Below are 21668 nucleotides of genomic sequence, written 5' to 3'. Positions count from 1 at the left end.
TTGTGGACCCAGGCACACCAATTGTGCGCCAAAAATCAAATGCGGGTCTGATCTGACGGATAGGATTGTCCAGTTCACAGATCCCATTTGTTCCTGAAAAGATCAGATTTTCCCAATACAACAACCCAAACTGATGAGATACTTCAGATTAGGGGTGTAAACGAGCCGAGCCGAGCCGAGCCGAGCTTGGCCAGGCTCGGCTCGTTAAGCTCAAAAGCTCGGCTCGGGCTCGAATCAGGCTCGGCTCGGCCAGGCTCGCGAGCGGCTTTACAGAGCTTTTTTTCACACCCCTCATCTTCCCTGGACAGCCCTATATAGTGTAATTTCACTACTTTTTTTACACTATGGGGGTGGTCCAAGTAACAAATGGGGTTCCTAAAATGAAGTGACATATTTTGCCTCCCTCTTTTACTCCCTAGACAACCCTTTTAGTGTATATATTAATATATAAATATATATTTAAATATATTAAATTCTTAACGAGCCTTAACGAGCCGAGCCGAGCCGGGCCTAAATCGGGCTCGGCTCGTTAAGCTTAACGAGCCTGAGAGCCGGCTCGGCTCGGCTCATTAAGGATTCGAGCCGAGCTCGAGCGAGCTTCCGAGCCCGAGCCAAAATTGACACCCTTACTTCAGATAACATGCAACCCATCATGCGCCGGGATTAGCGCTAGGCACTTACCTGGAGTTAGACAATCTGGGCCATTGGATTGATGGTTGCGACGGGCAATCAAGTTCTAACATCGATCGGACGGCTATGATTGTACTGACTCCATCTAGCTCAACTACCCACAGTTTTTGGCATAAGGTCAAATTCTAGTGTATGACAGAAGACTGAATTTTATTTATTTATTTGTGAATGGTGACAGAAGACTGAATTTAGCATTAGTAGAGCTTAATCAAGATCATCAAGGCAAATATCATATAATAAGCACGCTGAATCTGACCGCTAGGATTGTCTGGCCCCACATCTTTTATAGTGGCCTGAAAATATCAAATTGCTCTCAAACCTGGCTACATTTGTGGCTGTGAGACCAACACATAATGGAAATCAAGTATACAGATAGGGAAAAAGGCCTCTTGTCTTCTTCTAAAAGGAAGAAAAGGAAGGAAAGAAATATGTGGAGGAGCTTCTTGGAAAGTAACATGCATTTGGTCCCACAACAACTGAGCTTATAGGAATCATGTGGTCCACCATTGATTCTCAGCAACAAATATCTGATGGTTGGTCCTGGCTTTCAGTGAAAATGACCAAACTGTTGTACACTTATTATGAAAAAGATGAAGTTGTTTGGCATATCTGGTAAAAGGATGAAATGTAAATAGCTTTGAATGCAGATGAAATGAGAAATGTAAGTTCGGTAAGTCTCCTGTAAGAAAATGACATCTTTGAACTACGGGTGCAACTCGGATCGGGTTGGGTCGGGTCGGGTTGAGGCCAACCCTAACCCAACCTGGGATAGCATTCCCTCAACCCTAACCCAACCCAACCCCACCCAAGCCTCGGGTTGAGGATGGTCAACCCTAACCCAACCCGCCTCCAAATTGGGTCAGGTTGACTTGGGTTGGATTCGGGTTCATCTAGGGCGAAATAGAGAAATACACAGAAAAAAAAACATAATCCTCATGATTTGATAAACTTAGAAGATGGAGGTCGGGTTCAGGTCGGATTGGGTTGCCAAGGCATCAACCCTAACCCAACCCGAAATTAGATCTGGCTGGTTTTCCCAACCCAACCCGAGAAAATGCCAACCCAACCCATGCCAAAATCTGGTTCAACCCGTCGGGTTCGGGTTGAGCCCGGCCCAAGTTGCACCCCGACTTTGAACAGATTTCGCAGTACTTCTCACACAAGTTGTTCAACCAATCTCACATTTATTTCTTCGTTCAACAAATTCTTGAGATTTCTCAATGCTGCGTGAGCCTGACAGTGTTGAATAAAAATGTTGGAATTTCTTGCGGAAAGCTAAGTTGTGTAGACAATATACATGTGGACTCGGATGATGTTGTACAAATATCTTGGATTCTGACATTATACAGGACCCTGACAGACTAATGTTTTTGATGCACACAGGTCGAGCTCTATGGTCAGCTCGCTGAGGTGCAGGGGCAGCGCACCCCTGCTAGAGTTTCCCAAGCAGCGCCCAAGAAGGAAAATTTAATTTACGGTTTTGCTGTACAGGGTATTTCAGTAGTTTTCTTGATGTGGCGGCATTGATATATAAACCACCGTGTTAGGGTTACAGGTAGCTAGCTTTTCTCTCGGTTTTTTTGGGTAAAAAAAGAGAGTTTTGTAACCCTAAAACCGAAATAGTGAAGTTCTTCACCCGTGGACGTAGGCACAGTGCTGAACCACGTAAATCTTGTCTTTATTCTTATGTTGCTCGGATCTTTTGCTTGTTGCATATCGTGTTTGATCCTTGTTGAGGAGGTATTTCTCGGTTTTCTACAAATGAGGACTTAGGTACAGTCAAATTTTCATGAACTCAGATGAGTAAAAGGAGTTTTGACTGATTTACTAGGATAAAACTTTGACTCGAGTGAGAACTCAGCCATGGGAAAAGGAAGTCAACGATTGACACGGGCTTTTTCAAAAAGTGAAGCCACCTAATTCATGTTTGCTCTGTTTGGATGCCATTAATTCGTTGGGAGATCTATATCCCAACGGTCAAAGGGGAGATCTAAAGCAGATTAGTCAACGGGAAGATTAAGGGTGGAAGAAAGAAACATTGTTTGGTTTGTCTTGCAAATATGGGATGGGGGGGGTTGGGATAAGGGCAAAAAGATCTCCCCAAGATCTTCTCCACAAATTTGTTTGATTTGAAGAAATTTGGAGAGAAGATCTCGAGCGCGCCACATCACCCGACCGTCGCCGGACAGTGCTAGTGGTCAAAGACCTTAAAAGGCAACTAAACAATCTCAAGAAGATCTCAAGAAGATGTTCTCCCCTCAATCTTCTTAAAAATAGCCAACCAAAATTTAGCAGTTGGAAACTTGTTTTCCTGATCCCGACATCATGCTAAATGGTCTACATTATTGAATTGCAGTATGAAAAAACAACAGAAGTTGGTGAAGAATATTATAGGGAAGTGAAAAGAAATGGATACCTTTTCATGATGTTATCTTCAACCTAATCTTTCCACCTGTTTCCCTAAGCGGTCCTCACTTTGGGCCCAGAAAAAGAAAGATGCTCGAAAGAAAAATTCATATTTATCTTCAAAAACAAGAGATGGCCTTTTCAACAAGAACCTTTTCTTTTATTTAGGATATTTTCCAATATTTTTTTGCCTCTGCTTGGATTATTTCAAGCACACTTGAATGGCTTTTCAACACTTTGGCCTCCTCCAGACCTATATATTTGAAATCTTTGTATGTTTCCTACGATACCAAAGGAGGACAGTCTTTCACTCTTCAACACAGAATACAACAGACCAATTTCTGAAATTAAAATTAAAGACCAAATATCTTAAGCAAAATAGATCACTCAAGGAACCTAACACCATGACATACTACCACACCTACTAAGTAATGCATGAGTCAAATACACATTTCTTTGAAAATAGATGTCCATTGAGTGTCCTTAATTCAAAAGATAAGAGGGAAAAAAGAACTTGAGTTGGATTCATAGATGTTTATAGATTTATTCTATTACATCTGAAAATCCTATTTCTTTCTTCCCTCTCTCACTATCTCATATATTTGCACACATATAGGCAAACTCACCAAACCATTAGAACTAAGAAAATAAACATGTTCACACTGCCACAGTGGAAGTTAAACAAACCATTGGCTATTTGAGCTACTATGAAATTCGCTCTTCCAAAGCAACACCCAGAGAAATTCCTCATAAGTCTTTCTCACAATTGGGTTGCCATGCCAATTCTTTCAATACAACCTTTTGCACAAAGCTTGGTGTAGTACAGTGCCAAAGTTCAGTGGTACATATTCATTACCACGAGCTGAAGCTCCCAAAATTTACAAGATTTTCACCAGTTCACTAATCCTCTACGAGCTCTCGCGAAAGTTAAGTGAGCGCGAAAGTGCAGCAGGGTTGGCATGCAAGACATGGGAGGTTTCGGCTGTATGATTCTTGTCGTCGACCTTTGATTGGAACGCCTTGAAAAACCCTCCACTATTCATTGAATCCTCCTTGTCATTTTTAATCCCAAGAGTTTCCCATATCGAGTTCCTCTCAGCTTCACCGTTGTCATCAATCCTCAAACTTTTAGGAACCCACAAACATTTTTCCGAGTTGTTGTGTTTGACTGTGTCTTCTTTAGGAATGACTCCTTCTCTTGGATGCTTTCCTAAGGTTGGAGAATTCGACCCAGAGCCCGGGGAACCAGTGTTTGGAGAAGTAGACGGGGGTGATATCCAAGGAATACTCCAAGGGCCTTGGATAGAACAACCCCAATAAGGTGGTGCAGGGTAAAATGATATGGGAAAGCTTGGAGGACAGAAAGAAGGTGGTGGTGCTAGTTGAGGGCTCCATTGAGTTGAATTACATGGATAAGTCCATGGAAAACATGGCATTTGAGGCGGGAATTGTTGACACTTTTGCATTGGCTCTTGCAAGTTTGCCCGATTACCTTCGTCGGTCAAATTTGAAGCCAAGACAGAAGATTCACTTGAGTGCTCATCGCCAATTTCTCCTCCACATGACACTGGAATTCTTTGTTCCTCACGTCTATGAAACCCATTCCTCATTGTTTTCTCGGCGAGGCTCAACACAGATGCCATAGACTCACATAGTTTTCCATCTGAGCTGAAACTGAGAACGGTGGTATTGGGTTTGCATGGAGCAAGATGGATTTTTTCGTGTGTATCTGTTTGGAGAGATTCAGATACAGTAATGTGCCGATAATGTGAGGCAGAGTTCTTGGTCTTTCGACGCCCGGCTCCTACAGGGACATTCCTCATTGTCCCTCCAGAAGTCCAATATCGCTGGCAGTTCTTACAGAAATGTCGGGGTTGGTTGACATTGTAATTGTTGTAATAACAGAACTTTGTGTCGAGGCTGTTACAACGAGGACATGGAAGTATCTTGTCTGGCTTCTTTAGTGTCTTCTCTTTTGAGTCATTCTGTTCTTCTGGTTTCAGTTCGTCCACGTCTTCTGTTTCTTTGTCTACAGAAGGTGTTTTCGGGTCCTCATTTACCATTGAGGACTTGGCTTGTTCAGTTAACTTTTCCGAGGGGGGCTGATCTTTCTCTTTCTCTTTTACTTCAGTAAATTTTTGGCTTAATGGATCCTGAAAGTAAATTCCATTATTCAATAAGAAACAGCAATCAAATTATTCGCCTTCGAACAGAACCTATAGTCATTTGCAATTTTTCATTATAATTTTTACTTTCTCCGCTGCGTAAATGATCGGTTAGGCTTGGCACTAAAAATCGGTCAGGCTTGGCACCAATTGTGAGCGCCAAACTGAATAATGGACTCAAATTTTAAAGTAATTTTGAGTCCAATTATAGGTTTGGCACTAAAAATCGGTTGTCAATCTTAAACGAACAGGGCCTTACTGGTTTATCACAATAACAGAACATAATTGGGGTGGAAAAAGGTATATAAAGCAATTTATGCTTAATTCTCCCAACTATGGAAAGGTAATAAAGACTTTCCTCGTCAGTTTTAGAGACCACAACAGGAACGTTGCATGACTGAAACATGGGTCTGATATAATGTATGGAGAGGAAAGATTGCCATTTCTGCATAAAAGTCCAAGATAGTTCAACATTCCATAACTAAAAATGCTCTGCTTTTATGGTCATAACATTTAGAGAAAAGAGCCCAATTGGGAATAGTTAATCAATGGTAACTTTATGCGTATTTGATCGATGTTAATTACACGAGAGATATTCAGCAAATGGCAAAATCACATGCAATCGAAGTGGCTAATGTCCAGAAAACAACAAATTTCATTTGATTTTTTAATAATTAGATATACTATTTTTGATCAAGAATAATTAGATATACTAATCAAGGGAGGATGGTAATTGCAGATCAAAAGGTGTTAAATGTTAGAATAGATCAGAACTATTTAATGAGTAATTATGGTTAATTGTAATAATCAAAGATTAATAAAAATACATTCACTGTCAGTTAAAACAAGAAAGAAATCGCATGAGAGCCTTTACAGATAGATCCTTACTGAAAAGAAAATACTCCAATAGGCATCACTCAATTGGAGTAAAAAAAAAGCCATTCAAGGAAAAGTTATTAAAAAAAGGACAGGAAAAAAATCCAAAATAAAAGCAAGTACAGATAAAAGAAAAGAAGAAAGAAAAGATAAATTAAAAAATGATAATAATAAAAAAAACACCCAGATCCGAAAAGTCATGTACAGAAGAAGCACTAGAAGGATATAATTAGCGAGCTTGCAGATTTTGGCAGAAGATCATTCCATCTTAAAACCTATAATTACTTTTAATGATGAGAAAGCAAAAGCTTCAAACCAGAGTGCTCTGTAACACAACAGCACCCAAAAACAGTAAGAAAATTAAACAAATTCCAACCAGAACTGAAAATAATAATATTTTACAGCAAAATTAAACTGTAAATTGTCGAGGAAACTCACCCAAAACAGAAAAATATAAAATTCTCCATCCAAACTTGGACGTAACAAAAAAAATCCGAAGAACCGCAGAAAAAGAGGAACATATCCAATTTTGAGAAGAAAAACCTTTACAAAATGTCGATATAATCCCATTACAGTCTTTGGGTGTCTTCATAACTAAATTTCTCATCAGAATTCCTTTAAAACAAAATCTTCTCTAATAAACTATATGTTGTTATGAGTAATGACAACTGATAATCATCTCTTTAGAAGCAAAACCCATCAAAACCCAATTGTTATTTCCCCCAAAAACCAAAATCAAAACTTTGTAACAAAGTAATGAGATGATTTTACTAATCTTGCTTTCCTGGATTAATTACAATTAGCCCTAATGAGGGCATAAACATATAAAGAAATCAGTGTAACTATGAAAAATGATAAAGATAGAAATCCTACCTACTAAAACTAGCTTAGTTGCAAATCTAAACAAACTACCTGACCTGATCTACTCTAACACTTTGTAACAAAAAATTCGAAAGAAAAGCAACTCCAAAAAATAGTGACAGAAACAGTAAAATTACCTATATCAGAAGTGAAAATTATACCTTAATTCAGCAACAAAGAGTCAAAATAAACCATCAGAATCCCCTAAAACACAAAACCCAGAACCAAACTCTTCCAAATAAGTCTAACAAAATAAATAAATAAATAAAATCTTTATTACCTTTTCTTCTTCTTCTTCTTTTCCTCCTCGTCCATCATCAGTCTTTGAGTAGAGTTCCGGGCCTTCTTCCGGGCCGAGTTCCGGACCCTCTTCAGGGCCGCCACGTGGTGCTTTCTCGTTGATTGGAGACATCGGACTAATAGTCATTCCGAACAGCTTAATAGCGGTATCTCTGGCTCCCGACATGTTTCCGAAACGAAACGAAGGGTCCGAAAACCGATACGCAAAAAATAAGTAAGAAGGGGTGCGACTTGTATAGTTGGGCTTCTCGTTGTCTCGTTTCGGTTTGCTCAGTTTAACGAGAGCCAGATGCCACGTCATCAGTGAAGTGATTCTCAGCCACAAGTTCTTGTGGCGTCGGAATTGCCATCTCAACAACTAGTGGAAAATGTGGGTCCCCGGAGATCCTAGTCAGCACCCAATAACTTAAATCGCTAACTCGGCGAATTTTGATAGTTGATCTGGTCCGTTCATCTTGTCGACTTGTCAGGAGTCTTTTGTAAGACACCTGTCCCACTATGATTGGTTATAGGGGAGCAACTGTGGGGTTTGATTTAAGAAGACAATTGGTCCCTTGCACGCGATATGATTCGTTGATCTAGATAGCGATCGGATAATCTTGGTCCTTGATTCATCAAATAATATTTAGAGTTTTGCAAAGAAAATCTTAACCATTGAATTTTTCTTTTATGGTACTCTATTGTATGAATTCAAGATCATGAGGTTTCCATCATGATTTTCTACAAGATCAACGGCCTCAATTGCACATCATTCGGATAAAGATGTTCTCAGTGGAAATTGGCCGCTAAGATTATCAGATCTAATCAAGTACACAAGACACAAGTGGATCCCACTTGTACGTGTAGAGAATTTAACCGGTAGAACTCACCCCTAAAAGCTAGCCATTAGAGGGAGGTTGCCCATTCTCTTATAACCCATCCACATCCTTTTACATTTCCGATGTGGGATCTTTTGCTTTTGCATGGAACCCCAACAACCTTCCCTTCCACGCGGAAGCAACGTGGACAATATTGCACCTACACGCTGCGGCAACGTGGAAACCATGAAATACTACACCAGGGTTTTCGAAATCTTCCCCCGGAGACATTTCCACTCTTAGAGGCAAACCAAGGTTACCACGCCTTGAGCTCTGATACCATTTGTTGGGGTCTTAACCAGGTAGCACTCACCCCTAAAAGCTAGCCATTAGAGAGAGGGTGACAATTCCCTTATAACCCTATATGGGATCTTTTGCTGCGTGGAACCCCAACAATAAATTTTCTAAATTTGGAAAGGCTATTGATACTAACAATGACATGTTTTAAAAATCCGTAGAAACTCAGCTTGTCTTTTCTTTTTTTAATTGCCTTAAATAAACTTTTTCGGGACAGTAATAACTTCTACAGCTATTAAAAAAAGAATTGACAAAAGAGATACATGCAATTCTTAAAGGGAAATGTTAAATTCACCCCTTTTCTATACAGGAGAGAGCCAACTCCGGTGTATGTGGCAATCAAGCCGTTTAATCCTTCCCACATGAAGTACATCAACCCCTGCAGTCATAGATGCAGTCATAGATACACTGGAGCTGGCTGTCCCAAGTAAAAAAGAAGGGGCGGATGTACCACTTCCCTTATTAAACACATGGTAGTTCCAACATTAGTAGCTTTTTGAAATATGAACAAAGAGGGCGTGTTTGGATTACCAGAATCGAGAATCAAGACTTAGAATCGGAATCCGATTCATTCCCGACAGATTCAAGTGTGGGTGAATTTTATTGCTGTAAATGGTATGGGCAGGTGGAAAAAAACTGGATTATCCGGTAGATTTTGATACTGCCCGAATAGATAGTATTCTCAATTCCGTCCTCTCTCTCTACAATTGTAGAGTGTTTTTGGGAAAATGTAAGGTTTTTCTATTTTCGACGATGATTTTTTTTCAAATGTAGATATTCTCTCTCTCTCTCTCTTTGAATTTTTTTGGAGATATTTTCTTCATTTTCTTTAGATTTTTTTGAGTTTTCTTTGTTGATATTTCAGGAATTTCGTTTTCTACAAGTATTCCAGGAGAGATTTCTTCGAGTTTCAGAGAGATTTTTACGCAGGTTCCTGTTTTCTAAGGTTTAATTTTCTTCAGAAAATTTGTTTTCTTTGAGAGATATAGAAGCAACGCAAATGCCAAATTATTAGCAGCCAATTACCAGAAGCTTTGGGAGAAGATCTGGAACCCAAATCGGTAGATCAAGATTATGATTCTTAATTGTTGAGGGTTCCACGCAGAAGCAAAGATCCCACATCAGAAAAGTGAATGGATGTGGATGGGTGTATAAGGACTTGGGGGCCATCCCCTTACTGGCTTAGCGTTTAAGGGTGAGTTCTACCCAGGTCTCAACAAGTGGTATCGGAGTCGGGGCGTGGTAACCTCAGTTTACCCTCAAGAATGGAGAAAATTTCTCAAGGAAGATCTCGGTAACCTCGGTGTACTTTTGAGATGGTGTAATTTGCTCGGAGAAGATCTTGTAGGTCCCATGTTGCCTCCACGTGAAGGGGCGGGATTGTTCACGTCGCTTCCGCATGGAGGGGGAGACTGTTGGTCGCTCCATGCAAAAGAAAGATCCCACATCGAAAACAGTGAATGGATTTGGGCACCCTCACCTTAATGGCTAGCTTTTAAGGACGAGTTCTACCCGCGTCCCAACATTGATCTTTACTCAAACATTAGAACTAGAGTTTAAATTTTATTTAACGGGGGTAATAGGAATAAGAATGGTACGTGATCACAATTTTGATTCCTGATTCCAGCAATCCAAACGCACCGGATAGTATAATACTTGGAAGGTTGCTTTTGCGGCTCTTTTGTTCCTTTTCTTTGCTTTCTCTTGGCCGACTTAAAAGTAGTTCGGTATTAGTCATTTTAAAATCAACTAAATCCAGCTTTTTAGGAAAGGTAATTGATCTTTTCGAGTGTCGACCTGTAGTGTACATTATTATATGGGCCTCACCTTCAACTTGCCATAAAACAGTAACAGTTGGATTAAGATATTTTGGCAACTTTCCAAATGCATTCAGCAAAAAATTCTGAATGTGTTGGATTCGCCCGCCACATAAACAGTGTCTATCATTATCAAACAGCCATTGACACGTGGCATTCTCTAAATGGCCTCTTGCAGATATTTATTCAAATGCAAGACAGATAAAAAGGGGAGTGTTTATATTGGCCCCTTTTTTATTTGGGAGAGCCTCCTCTAGTGTATTATGACTACTCTTTTACACTGCAGGGGGCTGTCCTGTGTAAGAAATACTCGTTTATCATCTTTGCACGAGTTTTGACCAAACTCCGTCGCGCCCGTGAAGAAATCGAAAACAGGACAGAATTCCTAAGCCGCCAAAAAGTCCACATAGACGTCCTTTGAAAACATTGGCATGTCGGCCAACAAAAGTAATAATAAACCTCTCTCAAAGGCAAGTAATGCTGTAATTGTAGGGAAAGTGATATGTTCGCCTAGTTTTGTTCTGCGGCACACCCCCTTTTAGTTTATTTCCGGCTTCTTTTTTACACTGTAAGGGGTGGCTCGGCGAAGTAAAGGGGGCAAATACATCATTTCCCTTAAGAACACAAAATCTGAGAGAGTTCCTAGTCCTAGAGCCGACATCCAACATGAGAGCACCAAATTTGTACATAAATATCATTAATATTTTCGAGAAATTATACGGTGTACAATACGGCTCATATCATAGGATGATCCAAACCGTCTATTTGATGGGTCTCTACTTATTATGGAAACCATTATAGATCAGAGGGTTGGGATCACCCTATGGAAATGATTGACGGTTTAGATCATCCTATGGTGTGTGCAGTACAGCAATTTTCAATAATACAATGGACAATGAGGGCTTATACCATTGTAAAAACTGAGTTTTTATATGGTGTATTATTTTTCAAAAAGTACTGAATGGACCATACTATAGGATGATCCAAACCGTCCATATGATGGATCATAATATAAATAGGTTGTGCCCGAAAAATCATTTCTATAGGATGATCCCAACCATCCGATCTGTAGAGGAACTGCATAATTTGAAAACATCTATAGATCGGAGAGGTAGGATCTTCCTATATAAATGATTTTTGGGTATTTACACGGTTTTGATCATCATATGATATGATGTGGTGCATACACTACTTTTTTGAAAAATACGGGACTATAAGGCCTAACACCCACTCGTCTTTGTGTTTTTATCGGGTATCTTTGTACCGTTGAATCGGCTAACGAGTAGGCTCCTGACACGTCAGTTCCCCACATTGTTATAACAACGAGGATTTTAAACAAGTGGGGCGAAAAGGTCCATTAACACGTGTCGGAATATCCGGAGACGTACGGATCAAATCTCCACCGCACTTGAAAGAATCTTCCTTTGTGGGTGTTATTTGCCCTCAGGAGTGCAGCAAAAGACAGTACGATGTCCGTGATGATGAGTGAAACATGGCGTGTCAGAATGAAAATGACAAAAATAATAATAATAATAATAATAATTGGCTATGTAGGGTTTGAGATTTAAAAACCTGCATTAACGTCGGGTCGGGTCTAAAGGAAAAAAACCTGACCCGAAGTCAAACCCGCATGGTTTTTGGTTCTTTATTATATTTTATAATTAATAATTTTTCCGTCTCAACGTTTTTTTTTTTTTTTTAATGTCAAATTACGTTAAAAGGGGGCACATTATGCTAATCATGCAATGTTAACTTGCAGTTAGGGGTGGCAAAATTGGCCGAACCGAACCGGAACCGAGCCGACACCGAACCGAAAATTCAGTTTTGGTTTGGTTAAACCAAACCGATTCAAATTTCGGTTTGGTTTGGTTTGGGGATCAAACCGAACCAAACCGAATATCTCCAATAATTATGAGTAAGGGGTGGTAAAATTGGCAGAACCGAACCGAAACCGAACCAAAAATTCGATTTTGGTTCGGTTTCAGTTTGGTAAAACCAAACCGATTCAAATTTCGGTTCGGTTCGGTTTGAGGGTCAAACCGAACCGAAACCGAACCATTGCCACCCCTACTTGCAGTAACATATGTATTTTTCTTTTTTTTTTATTGCCGCAGGCCGGGCGGGGGGGGGGGGGAGACACACGCTCTAAACTTTCTAACACATTCAACGGGATAACCCTAGGTTTCCAAAGTTATCAACGACACCCCATGTGGTTACAATGGGTTTTTTTAACGTGATGGAGTGGACGGGCGAGAAGGAAATGAAAAGAAGACACTTCCACGTTCATGGCGAAAAGGAAATGACCATAATACCCATAATACCCTAGGGTTTGACTGTGTTCTCCACAACTAGGCGATGATGCCCTGTTCATATGATAATATTAGCATTATGCATGCTATTAGAGGGCTTTTTAATTTAAATTATTCAAAGCAATCGTATAGATTTGCAAAGAAGATAGGAGGTCACTAATAATCCTGTCTTCTGCGCACATTAATAGGACTTGTTTATGACAAATATTGAATGGTTTAAAGCAATCCTAAAGCAAGCATCAAGCATGTCATTGTATCATTTTCCATTGTAAACATGTACCTTCGATAGCATGTTCACAGTCACGATGTAATCCAATTAACTGGCTTAGTGGGCCTAAAAGTCCTTCCCTTTAAATGAGAAGAGTAGAAAAAAAGAGTGCCATTAGAGATTAGAACACATTATTAGGGTTGTTGGGCATGGAGACAAGAATTTAAGGTTGTTGGAACACCCCATAACCTACTTAAAATCAGTTGGAAGCAGTGGAAGGAAGAAGCTTCGAAGGAAGTGGCGTAACCAATTGGAAGGAATCAGCTGGAAGCAGTGGAAGGAAGAAGCTTCGAAGGAAGTGGCGTAACCAATTGGAAGAAGAAGCCTCTGCAAATGCCTTAATAGCAGGGACGAGGGTATTTCTGTCCTCAAAATACTAACCCGGTTTACTTTGTTACGACCTTGTTTCGGATCGCAAAGGATTGATCTTCTCAGAGGGAAGATCAGCCTCTTGACTTGCTTCGAGGGAAGGGTCGTCCTCCTTTGTGCGCAAGACACAACTTACTTGATTGAATCTCTTCTCTTTTATTCATTCAATCTTCTACAATTATTTATAGAAACTAACTTCCTATGTGCAACACTAACCCCTAAACTTTATCAAACTTTCCTAAAAAATTGTTAGTGATAAAAACAACCTACACAATAATTCACGTCAACACCCAATCTCTAAATATCTCAACAAAACAAATATGTAACATTCCACTCCTCTAGGAATCAACCTTGTCCTCAAGGTTGGAGATGAAGTACTACCAGTTGGTAAAAGATTTGGGCAGAATCTTTCAAAATTCTTTCCTCTTCTCTTTTTCTTTTCCCTTATCGCTCCATTCTTCTCTTCGTCTTGCGATTAGTCACCAAGTGTTGAGGAAGCTCCATTTTCAAATCAATTTGATCGTGTTTTTCATCAAAGCTCCATCGTAGTGCGCAATTGCGATTTTGATGCACGAATGGTCGTGGATGATGATCTTCTTGATGGTGTATTGGCTGAGAGGAATGACGAATTTTCGAACTACGAACTCGGCAATACTGAAAATCAACGACTTCTTTCAATTGTGGCCTTTTCTCTTCTATCTGATTTCTTTCGCTCTTATTCTTTCCTCTCCTTTTTCTATTTTTTCTTTTCTTTTTCGTCATACACTCCTTCTCGATGGTGATCTCGTTGAACCTTTCATTCATCTCCTTCAAACATGGGGGCTATTCTTTCTTCACGTCAAACGAAAGTACCATCTTGTTGAATTTCGCATTCATAGCAGAAAACATCTCATGCATCGCCTCGATTATTCTCTCTTGTCCCACAACAAGAGAACTCACATTTGCTTCCAACCGTCCGATCGTTGGATCATCCATGCCTTGCTCTGATACTACTTTTTTACGACCTTGATTTGGATCGCAACGGATTGATCTTCTCAGAGGGAAGATCGACCTCTTAACCTGCTTCAAGAGAAGGGTCGTCCTCCTTTGTGCGCAAGACACAACTTACTAAAATAAATCTCTTCTCTTTTATTCATTCAATCTTCTACAATTATTTATAGAAACTAACTTCCTACGTGCAACACTAACCCCTAAACTTTAGCAAACTTTCCTAAAAAATTGCAAGTTATAAAAACAACCTACACAATAATTCACGTCCACACCCAATCCCTAAAAAATCTCAACAAAACAAATACGTAACAGTCTTTCTGTCAGGTTAAACTGATGGACTGTCAACGGAAGGGGTCTACCTTATACAAAATGTAACCAGAGGGGCTGTCGTTGATGACTTTGAAAACCTAGGATTGCCGTTGAATGTGTCAGAAAGTTAAGGGGGAGTATCTATATTTTTCCCTTTTTTATGTTTTTTGCTGTTGAATCCAAACCGTTTAAAGATGTTATTTTTGGACATTTATACTTTACAAGAGTTGTACATAGGAGATCCAAAGCAAGAGTGTCAAATTAACTGTTCAGATCATTTATAGGTGAGGGCTTGCCTCATTATATTACAATGAGGTTGTTCATATCATTTATAGGTGAGGGCTCGCCTCATTGTATTACAATGAGGTTGCTTTTTCATTGCCGAGGATGAAGATTTGATAAAAACTGAGAATGGAGATTCACCAAACCTGCCCCATGCATCCTCTTTTCCTTCGAAGATTGCCTCCATGGGGTGGGCATTTTAATTTTATTGTCTCTTTGTGCACTGATCAGATGGTAGGATTGTTCCCACAGGGTTTTGGCTCACATCTGCCCAAGTGGAACACCTCTTGATAATATTCCATTCAATAGACCAGTGCGCAGGTGTCAAATCTGCGACGATGTTAAAAAAAAACCAGCCCGGGCCCGCCCAAACAAAGAAACTATCTTGGGTAGGGCCAGGTTTATCGATAGCGGTTTTTTCCAATAAAAACCCAACCCGACCCGAGATAGTTTCTAGGCAGGGTAGGGTTCTAGAAAACCCGACCCGCCCAACCCGAGTTGCAACCCTAATTTTATAGTTTAGAATGCGATAAATACACTTGGAGTCTAGACTCACAGGCGCCCATTGGTCAAATCCCGTTTAAGTTGGCACCGAAATTTACGGTCATAAATGCCTTTAGTGGAATTAGACAAATAGTTGCTCCCTTTTTGGCAAGGGCGCCTGTGATCTAGCATTACTCATAGGGGTTAATATAAAATTAACAAGTAATTAAAGCAGTTTCTAAACACTTTTTGCTAATAGGGCCACGTTTGTTAAGTACATGGAGAAAGTTATGGTGCAACAAATATAGTCGAGTATTTTTTAAAAATACAGGACTATACAGCCTTACACTATATAAAATCTGAGTTTTATATGGTTTAAGCCCTTACAATCGAGTATTTTTCATAAAGTACTGTACGGCTTATACCATAGGATGATCTAAAAATCATATCCATAGGATGATCCTAGCCCTTCGATCAATAGATGAACCATTTATTATGGAAAGTCCTAAAGATTGGAGGGTTTGGATCATCCTATATATGGAAATGATTTTTGGGGTACAGCCTATTTACGTTGTGGCCGATCAAATGGATGCTTTGGATCATCCAATGGTGAAAGCCGTACAATACTTTTAGAAAAATACTGGACTATACGAGCTTACACTATAAAATCTCATGGTTCAAGACATTTTTATTCGGGATTTGCTAATGAGTGCCTAAGTCAAGGTGCTATAAAAAGGTAATTTTACACCTGTTTTGAGAAGCAGGTGTAATTTCACATTTGTAAAAATTCTGAAAATAGGTGTAAAATTACCTTTTATAGCACCTTAACAAGTGCCCCTTAGCAAAACCCTGTTATTATTGTGGGATTAGGGGACCCACCTCTTGTCACACTTACATATAATATAAGGGTGAGATTTTATGTGGTGTGTGGATGTGTAGTCCAGTATTTTTCAAGAAGAACGTCACAGCCACACTAGGTGGTGCCCCAAAAATCATTTGCATGGGATGATCCCTAACCCTTCAATTTATAGAGGTTTCCATAATTAATGTGCAGTTCCTCTATAGATTGGAGGGTTAGGATCATCCTATAAAATGAATTTTTTGGGGCACAACCTATTTTTATGTTACCGTGCAACAAATGAATTGTTTGGATAATCCTATGAAGCAGACTATACAATACCTTTTGAAACATACCGGACTATACGACCACACACCATATTAATTCCTCTGAGCTCTATTGAATGTGAAGTGACTCGGTCGAGTCTTCTCAACTCTCTATCTCTCTCGCTCTCTCTCTCTCTCTCTCTCTCTGCATGCATACACATTAATATAAAGTAAACAGAGATGAGAAGCAAGCATTTGAACGTGTGCTATTTTTTATTATCAACTGCATCAATGCATCTGTCGTGATTATATGACATTGTTTATGTCATCTTTAAAGTATCCTTAAACGAAACCTTTGTTCTTTTCAACAAGCAATTAATATCTTGCCACCTTTTGTCGACTGATACCACCACCACACCTCACAAACCTTGCTTGTGACAAGTCATACAACCTATCCACCATTCTCAATCCTTATTATATGAAAACTTGTTCTTCACGATTCTTATAAAAGATATTTAGCATCCCATGCGTCATTAACATTGGTTTTTACATTTCATCTAAGAAATCTTAGAAAGGGTTTTGCTCTAAACAAGCTCAAAGTCTAAGAAGAAAGGAAAAACCTTAGGACATGTTTGGACCATGAAAAAATATTCCATGGAATATTTGCGGGCACTAGCTGAAAGAGATGAGTGAAAAGGAGAGGCTTGAGAGGGTGGGTGCGAGAGTATGAAAAGCTCCTAAAAAACAGGAAAAAAAAAGGATCCAATTTTAAGTAAGGTATTTTGTTTTCACTGTTTTCTGGTATTTTATGCCCTCTGCACCTTTTTTTTTAAAGAAGGTTGCCAAATTTTATTGAAAGAGAGAAATGAATGACCAAGATGGAGAGATAAAATGAAAATACAACCAAAGAAAAATCATCAAGGAGGAAGGTCATCAAAAAGTGCCAAGGACTCTAAAGAGACATCTGCTCTAGTCAAGCCATCCGCAACCTCATTGGCCATTTGACGAACACGGATAAATTCAATCCACCTATTCTTTACCTTATCAAGCATTTCGTCAAATAAATCGTTGAATTTACAAGGTGGCTTTTGTGAAGTTGCAGTTTTTTCATAGAAAATCTGTCAGAAATAATCGAAATAAATCTTGAATCATAAATGTTAGTATTGCTTTGCACGCTTCCTTGGTGAAGTGGAGTCTCGTTATTGGACATCATTGGCGGTCACTCTCCTTGATAAGGTACTGCTTGGGCTTCTCTATAAGGTTTAAAAGAGAGAAGCTCTTGTCCTTTCTATCATTCTAAAAATGGAGCAGAACGATGTATCTCCCCCCCTCCGGCTCTCTGAGTCGGAAGAGGAATCGATACTCGGACCCCTTGGAACTGGAGGATGTCCTTGGTACGGTGAAGACGATGGTTTATGATGAAGAGAGGGCTTCTAGGAATGATCCAACCCCAGGGAGATCATCAAGGGTTTTCTCGAAACACAATGAAAATTGTTCACGCAGGCGGCCATCTAAATGCTGATGAGTTCTTTCGTCTAACTGGGACACATAACTTAAAGGAGACTCATACGCTCATGTACAAACACCCTTTCTTCAACAAAACGCTGGTTGATGAGAGGAGACACGTTGGGAGGTTGAAAAGGTGGTGGGGATTCAAAAGTTGGAAGAATGGATTGCTCCGAAAAAGGTGTTGGAAATGGTCCCTGCGAATCCTCCCCCTTTCATTTCAGAAGATAATGGACTAGAACTTGAAATTGTGGATAAGTGTTCATCCTGAAAGGGAGTTTCTAGGGGTATTGTACATGGGTTTTTGTATAAAGTTATGCTTTTGCTAGGTTATCATCAAGGTCTTCGAGATAGACCTACTGCGGTGGGGGAAAGTTATATTCTATTTTCAAGATCTTCAAGGAAGATCGCACAGATTTTTGGTAGATTAACTTTGTTTAGGAATGATCTCTTAGGAAAATCATAAAGATGGGAATTTCAACCTGAATGTTATGAACCTAAAGGTTATCGAAAGGGGGAACAGTTATGTTGAACATTGTTTTTTTCAAGGCCTGGAGCTATCTCCCAGGCCATCATACGATGTAGTTATATGGGGACTCCTGGTCCCTCTGTTATGTAACTTCCGTATGAATATGAATGTATCTTTGTCGCTTTTCAAAAAAAAAGAAAAGGTGGCTTTCGTGGACCATTGAACCATCGAATCACATTAGAAGAATTAGGGCTGCAATAGGGTCGGGTTTTTCAAAACCCTAGCCCAACCCTGGATCCCATTATCTCAGCCCTGACCCGCCCTGACCCTGAGTCAGGGCCAAAAAACCTCAACCCATTGCCCACCCTACAGGGCTCAGTGCTGGCCCTGGCCCGCCCTGATTGGCCTTGATTGGGCAGGGCCGGCCCTAATTGACCCTAGTGCAAATACTTGTTAAGAGTGCCAAAAATAAAGCAACCACTTATCATATAGAACAAATTGATCAATAAACAAAGAAAGGGAACAAAATAAGACAATATGAATTCAACAACATGAAGGGTAACAGAGACAATTAATAATAATAATCTAAAGAAACATCAATCCAAGATAATAGAAAACATTAGCAAAAGAAACATGCACAGATGGTTCAATTCTATAATAGAAAACTTAGGGTCGGGCCGGGTCAGGGTACCCGAGGCATTAACCCAGAACCTGACCCGACCTGAGTCAAGGTCTAAAAAAATGAACCCTGACCCGCCCTCAAGGTTGGAAAATCCAGCTCTGACTCTGTTCGGGCTCAGGGCGGGTCAGGGCTGGTAGGACCAAACTTGCAGCCCTAAGAAGAATCATCTCCACAATCACCTTTTCCCATCCATCTCTTGCAACAAATCTCAATCCTTGGTGTACGGCTCGAACCTCGCTTCCTTGGTGCCCTCTCCACTCTTGCCCTCTAAAGTATCTTCCTCTCCTGGCCTTCTTCTATGCTCATCTCTCTCAATTGAGCCCACAAATATTCCTTGGAAAAATTTTTCATGGTTGCCAGACATGCTCCTAGAGAAGTGACTCTATTTGACTTACCTCCTAAGTAGTAGACCGAATGGATGGTGGAGATCGAGACACGTGATATTAATGTCAACAACTATCCCCTCATGAGGTTGTCTCTCTCCCATAAAATTTTTAAATTTGGGAGGAAACTTAAAAAGCTGAGGCTCTCCTGTTATGTTCTTCATGCTTTGCTTTGAAAGGACACTTGAAAAGTTCTTTCCTATTATATTCATATATCCCAACTGAATCAAATACAAGGGGAAGGGATCTTAGATATGCACCATACATTTAAAGAGTTGATTAGATCCACAAAATCCATTATCTTTTCGTTACTTGATTCCTGTTGGACTCTCATCTTTAGTTTCCCCTAGGGCTGCAACTCAGGTCGGGCGGGTCGGGTTTTGGAGAACCCAACCCTACCCGAGAAATATCTCGGGTCGGATTTTTTTCGGAAAACCCACGATTCCCATACCCGGCCCTACCCATGATAAATCTCGGGTCGGGTTTTTTCATGTTGACGCAATTTTTTAAGGAAAATTCTTGTTTGGCAAGGCAACTCAACTCATAGAAGCAGAAAGTACACTCACATTACACTTGAATCAAACAATGATGTAATTACATTCACATTACACTTGAATCAAACAATGCTCTAATCAAACAATGTTGTAATTACAATCAAACAATGCTGAATCGAACACTTGAATCAACTCAACTCATAGAAGCAGAAATTACACTCACATACAATAACAGTGGGTGCGTGAGTTTTCACTTTTAACTTTTAACTAACAATAGAAAAAAATGTACATACTATAACTTATGTAACTCGGGTCGGGTCGGGTCGGGCTCCTTCAAACCCGGCTCGACCCGAGATTTATGCGGGCTTTTGAATGCTCAACCCGGCTCGACCCGAAACCCATGAAACCTGAACCCAACCCAGGCTATTTTCGGGTCGGGTCGATGCGGGTCGGGTAAAACCCGGCTCGAGTTGCAGCCCTAGTTTCCCCATGGTCCAGTCCAGACCATGTGCGTGGTTATATATTTAGACCATTGTCCCCCTTGGGACATTTTAGTGGAATAATTTATCTTACTTTATTATGTTCACATCATGTGATTAGTTTTGATCGTAATATGTTATAACTGCTAAAATAGGAAATTATCATTCCTCAAAGACAACTTAGAAAGTCTCAATTTCACTACTTATCAAGTCTAGGTATGCTGCACAAAGCAATGCTTGAAAAATCAATGGGCGTAGATCCAGTGAATGTCAATATCAAAGAATAAGCTTGAAAACTTACAGATCTTTTGAGATTCAAAGCAAAGTACTTTTCTGGCCGGATTCTTGTAAGTGTAATCTGGTGAAATTAGGTCAAGTGTCCTAGATCACTTAATTTACATCGGAAAAAACCATAAAACTATAGACACTAGTCGATATTAGATCTATATAGTAATCAGTTAGGTGTGATCACATGAAATTGCATCGATAGAAGAGAAAGATTAAGATTAGAGATCTGGATCACACCTTCAAAAATTCCTTCTTAAGGAAAGAACAAACTTTTTGAGTCCTTTTCGATGCCTTTGAGGATCTATGTGTACATAATCCATGTGTTAGGTCTAAAATTGGTAACAGGTTATGGTAGGGCCGGAAGGGTTGATCTGGCAAGCCACAGCTGAAGGGCTAATGGAGTCCTGCGCTGCACAAGGGCACAGACAAGGATACAAAGGGTCAGAAGACCAACCCGGAGTGGTGCTCCGGACGGGCGCTTCGACACTCAAGTCAGTATGAGCAGGAGTGCAGAGCAATGTCAGAGCAAAAAGCTTAGGGTTTTGATCTCAGATCCCTCACCTTAGCACAAGTGAAGGCTATTTATAGTGATCCTGAGCCACCTGTCCAGGACAGGTGGTAGCCCCTGTATGGACCAGGTTTCATACCTAGGAAGGGCAGGTGGAAGTCCCCGATTGGTCCAGGTGTCATACCTAGCAGGGACAGGTGTTGGCTTTGCAGTGGTCCCTGTGAGGGCCACGTGTCAACAGCCGATTGGTTGCAGATTTTGGACCCCATCACCATGTTTGATAGGTGTGATTCCATGTGATCACTATAATGTTGATGAGTTTATGAAGATAATCAGCTGGATCTTACAATTCAGTATATAGCAATTTTCATTTACATATTTCTAGAATAATAAAGATTACAGTCAGATTTACATCAAGAATTCTCATTCTCTCTGTCCGTATAAATTCTAGGTCTGGAAGTATTATTTCTAAACAA

At 40.0% G+C, this 21668-nt stretch overlaps 1 protein-coding gene across 2 annotated transcripts; it reads right to left on the bottom strand.

The window, feature by feature from the left end:
* Window positions 1–3512: 3512 nt before the first annotated feature.
* On the bottom strand, window positions 3513–7537 carry LOC143889645 (cyclic dof factor 1-like). 2 transcript variants are annotated; one of them, XM_077393924.1, is made up of 2 exons: window positions 7279–7537; window positions 3513–5249 (listed from the first exon to the last, which is right to left on the bottom strand). In XM_077393924.1, the coding sequence occupies exons 1-2, from the start codon at window positions 7462–7464 to the stop codon at window positions 4005–4007; spliced, it is 1431 nt and encodes a 476-aa protein (XP_077250039.1). In that variant the 5' UTR covers window positions 7465–7537; the 3' UTR covers window positions 3513–4004. The 2 variants fall into 2 exon arrangements, with proteins under 2 accessions (XP_077250039.1, XP_077250040.1); XM_077393925.1 differs by having other exon boundaries at window positions 3514–5706; window positions 7279–7296.
* Window positions 7538–21668: the final 14131 nt, after the last annotated feature.

Source organism: Tasmannia lanceolata, unplaced genomic scaffold (assembly GCF_043159265.1).
Source record: "Tasmannia lanceolata isolate RefF3 unplaced genomic scaffold, GAP_Taslan_0.1 ptg000013l, whole genome shotgun sequence".
Lineage (NCBI taxonomy): Eukaryota > Viridiplantae > Streptophyta > Magnoliopsida > Canellales > Winteraceae > Tasmannia > Tasmannia lanceolata.
This window is presented reverse-complemented; position numbering and strand designations above follow the sequence as displayed.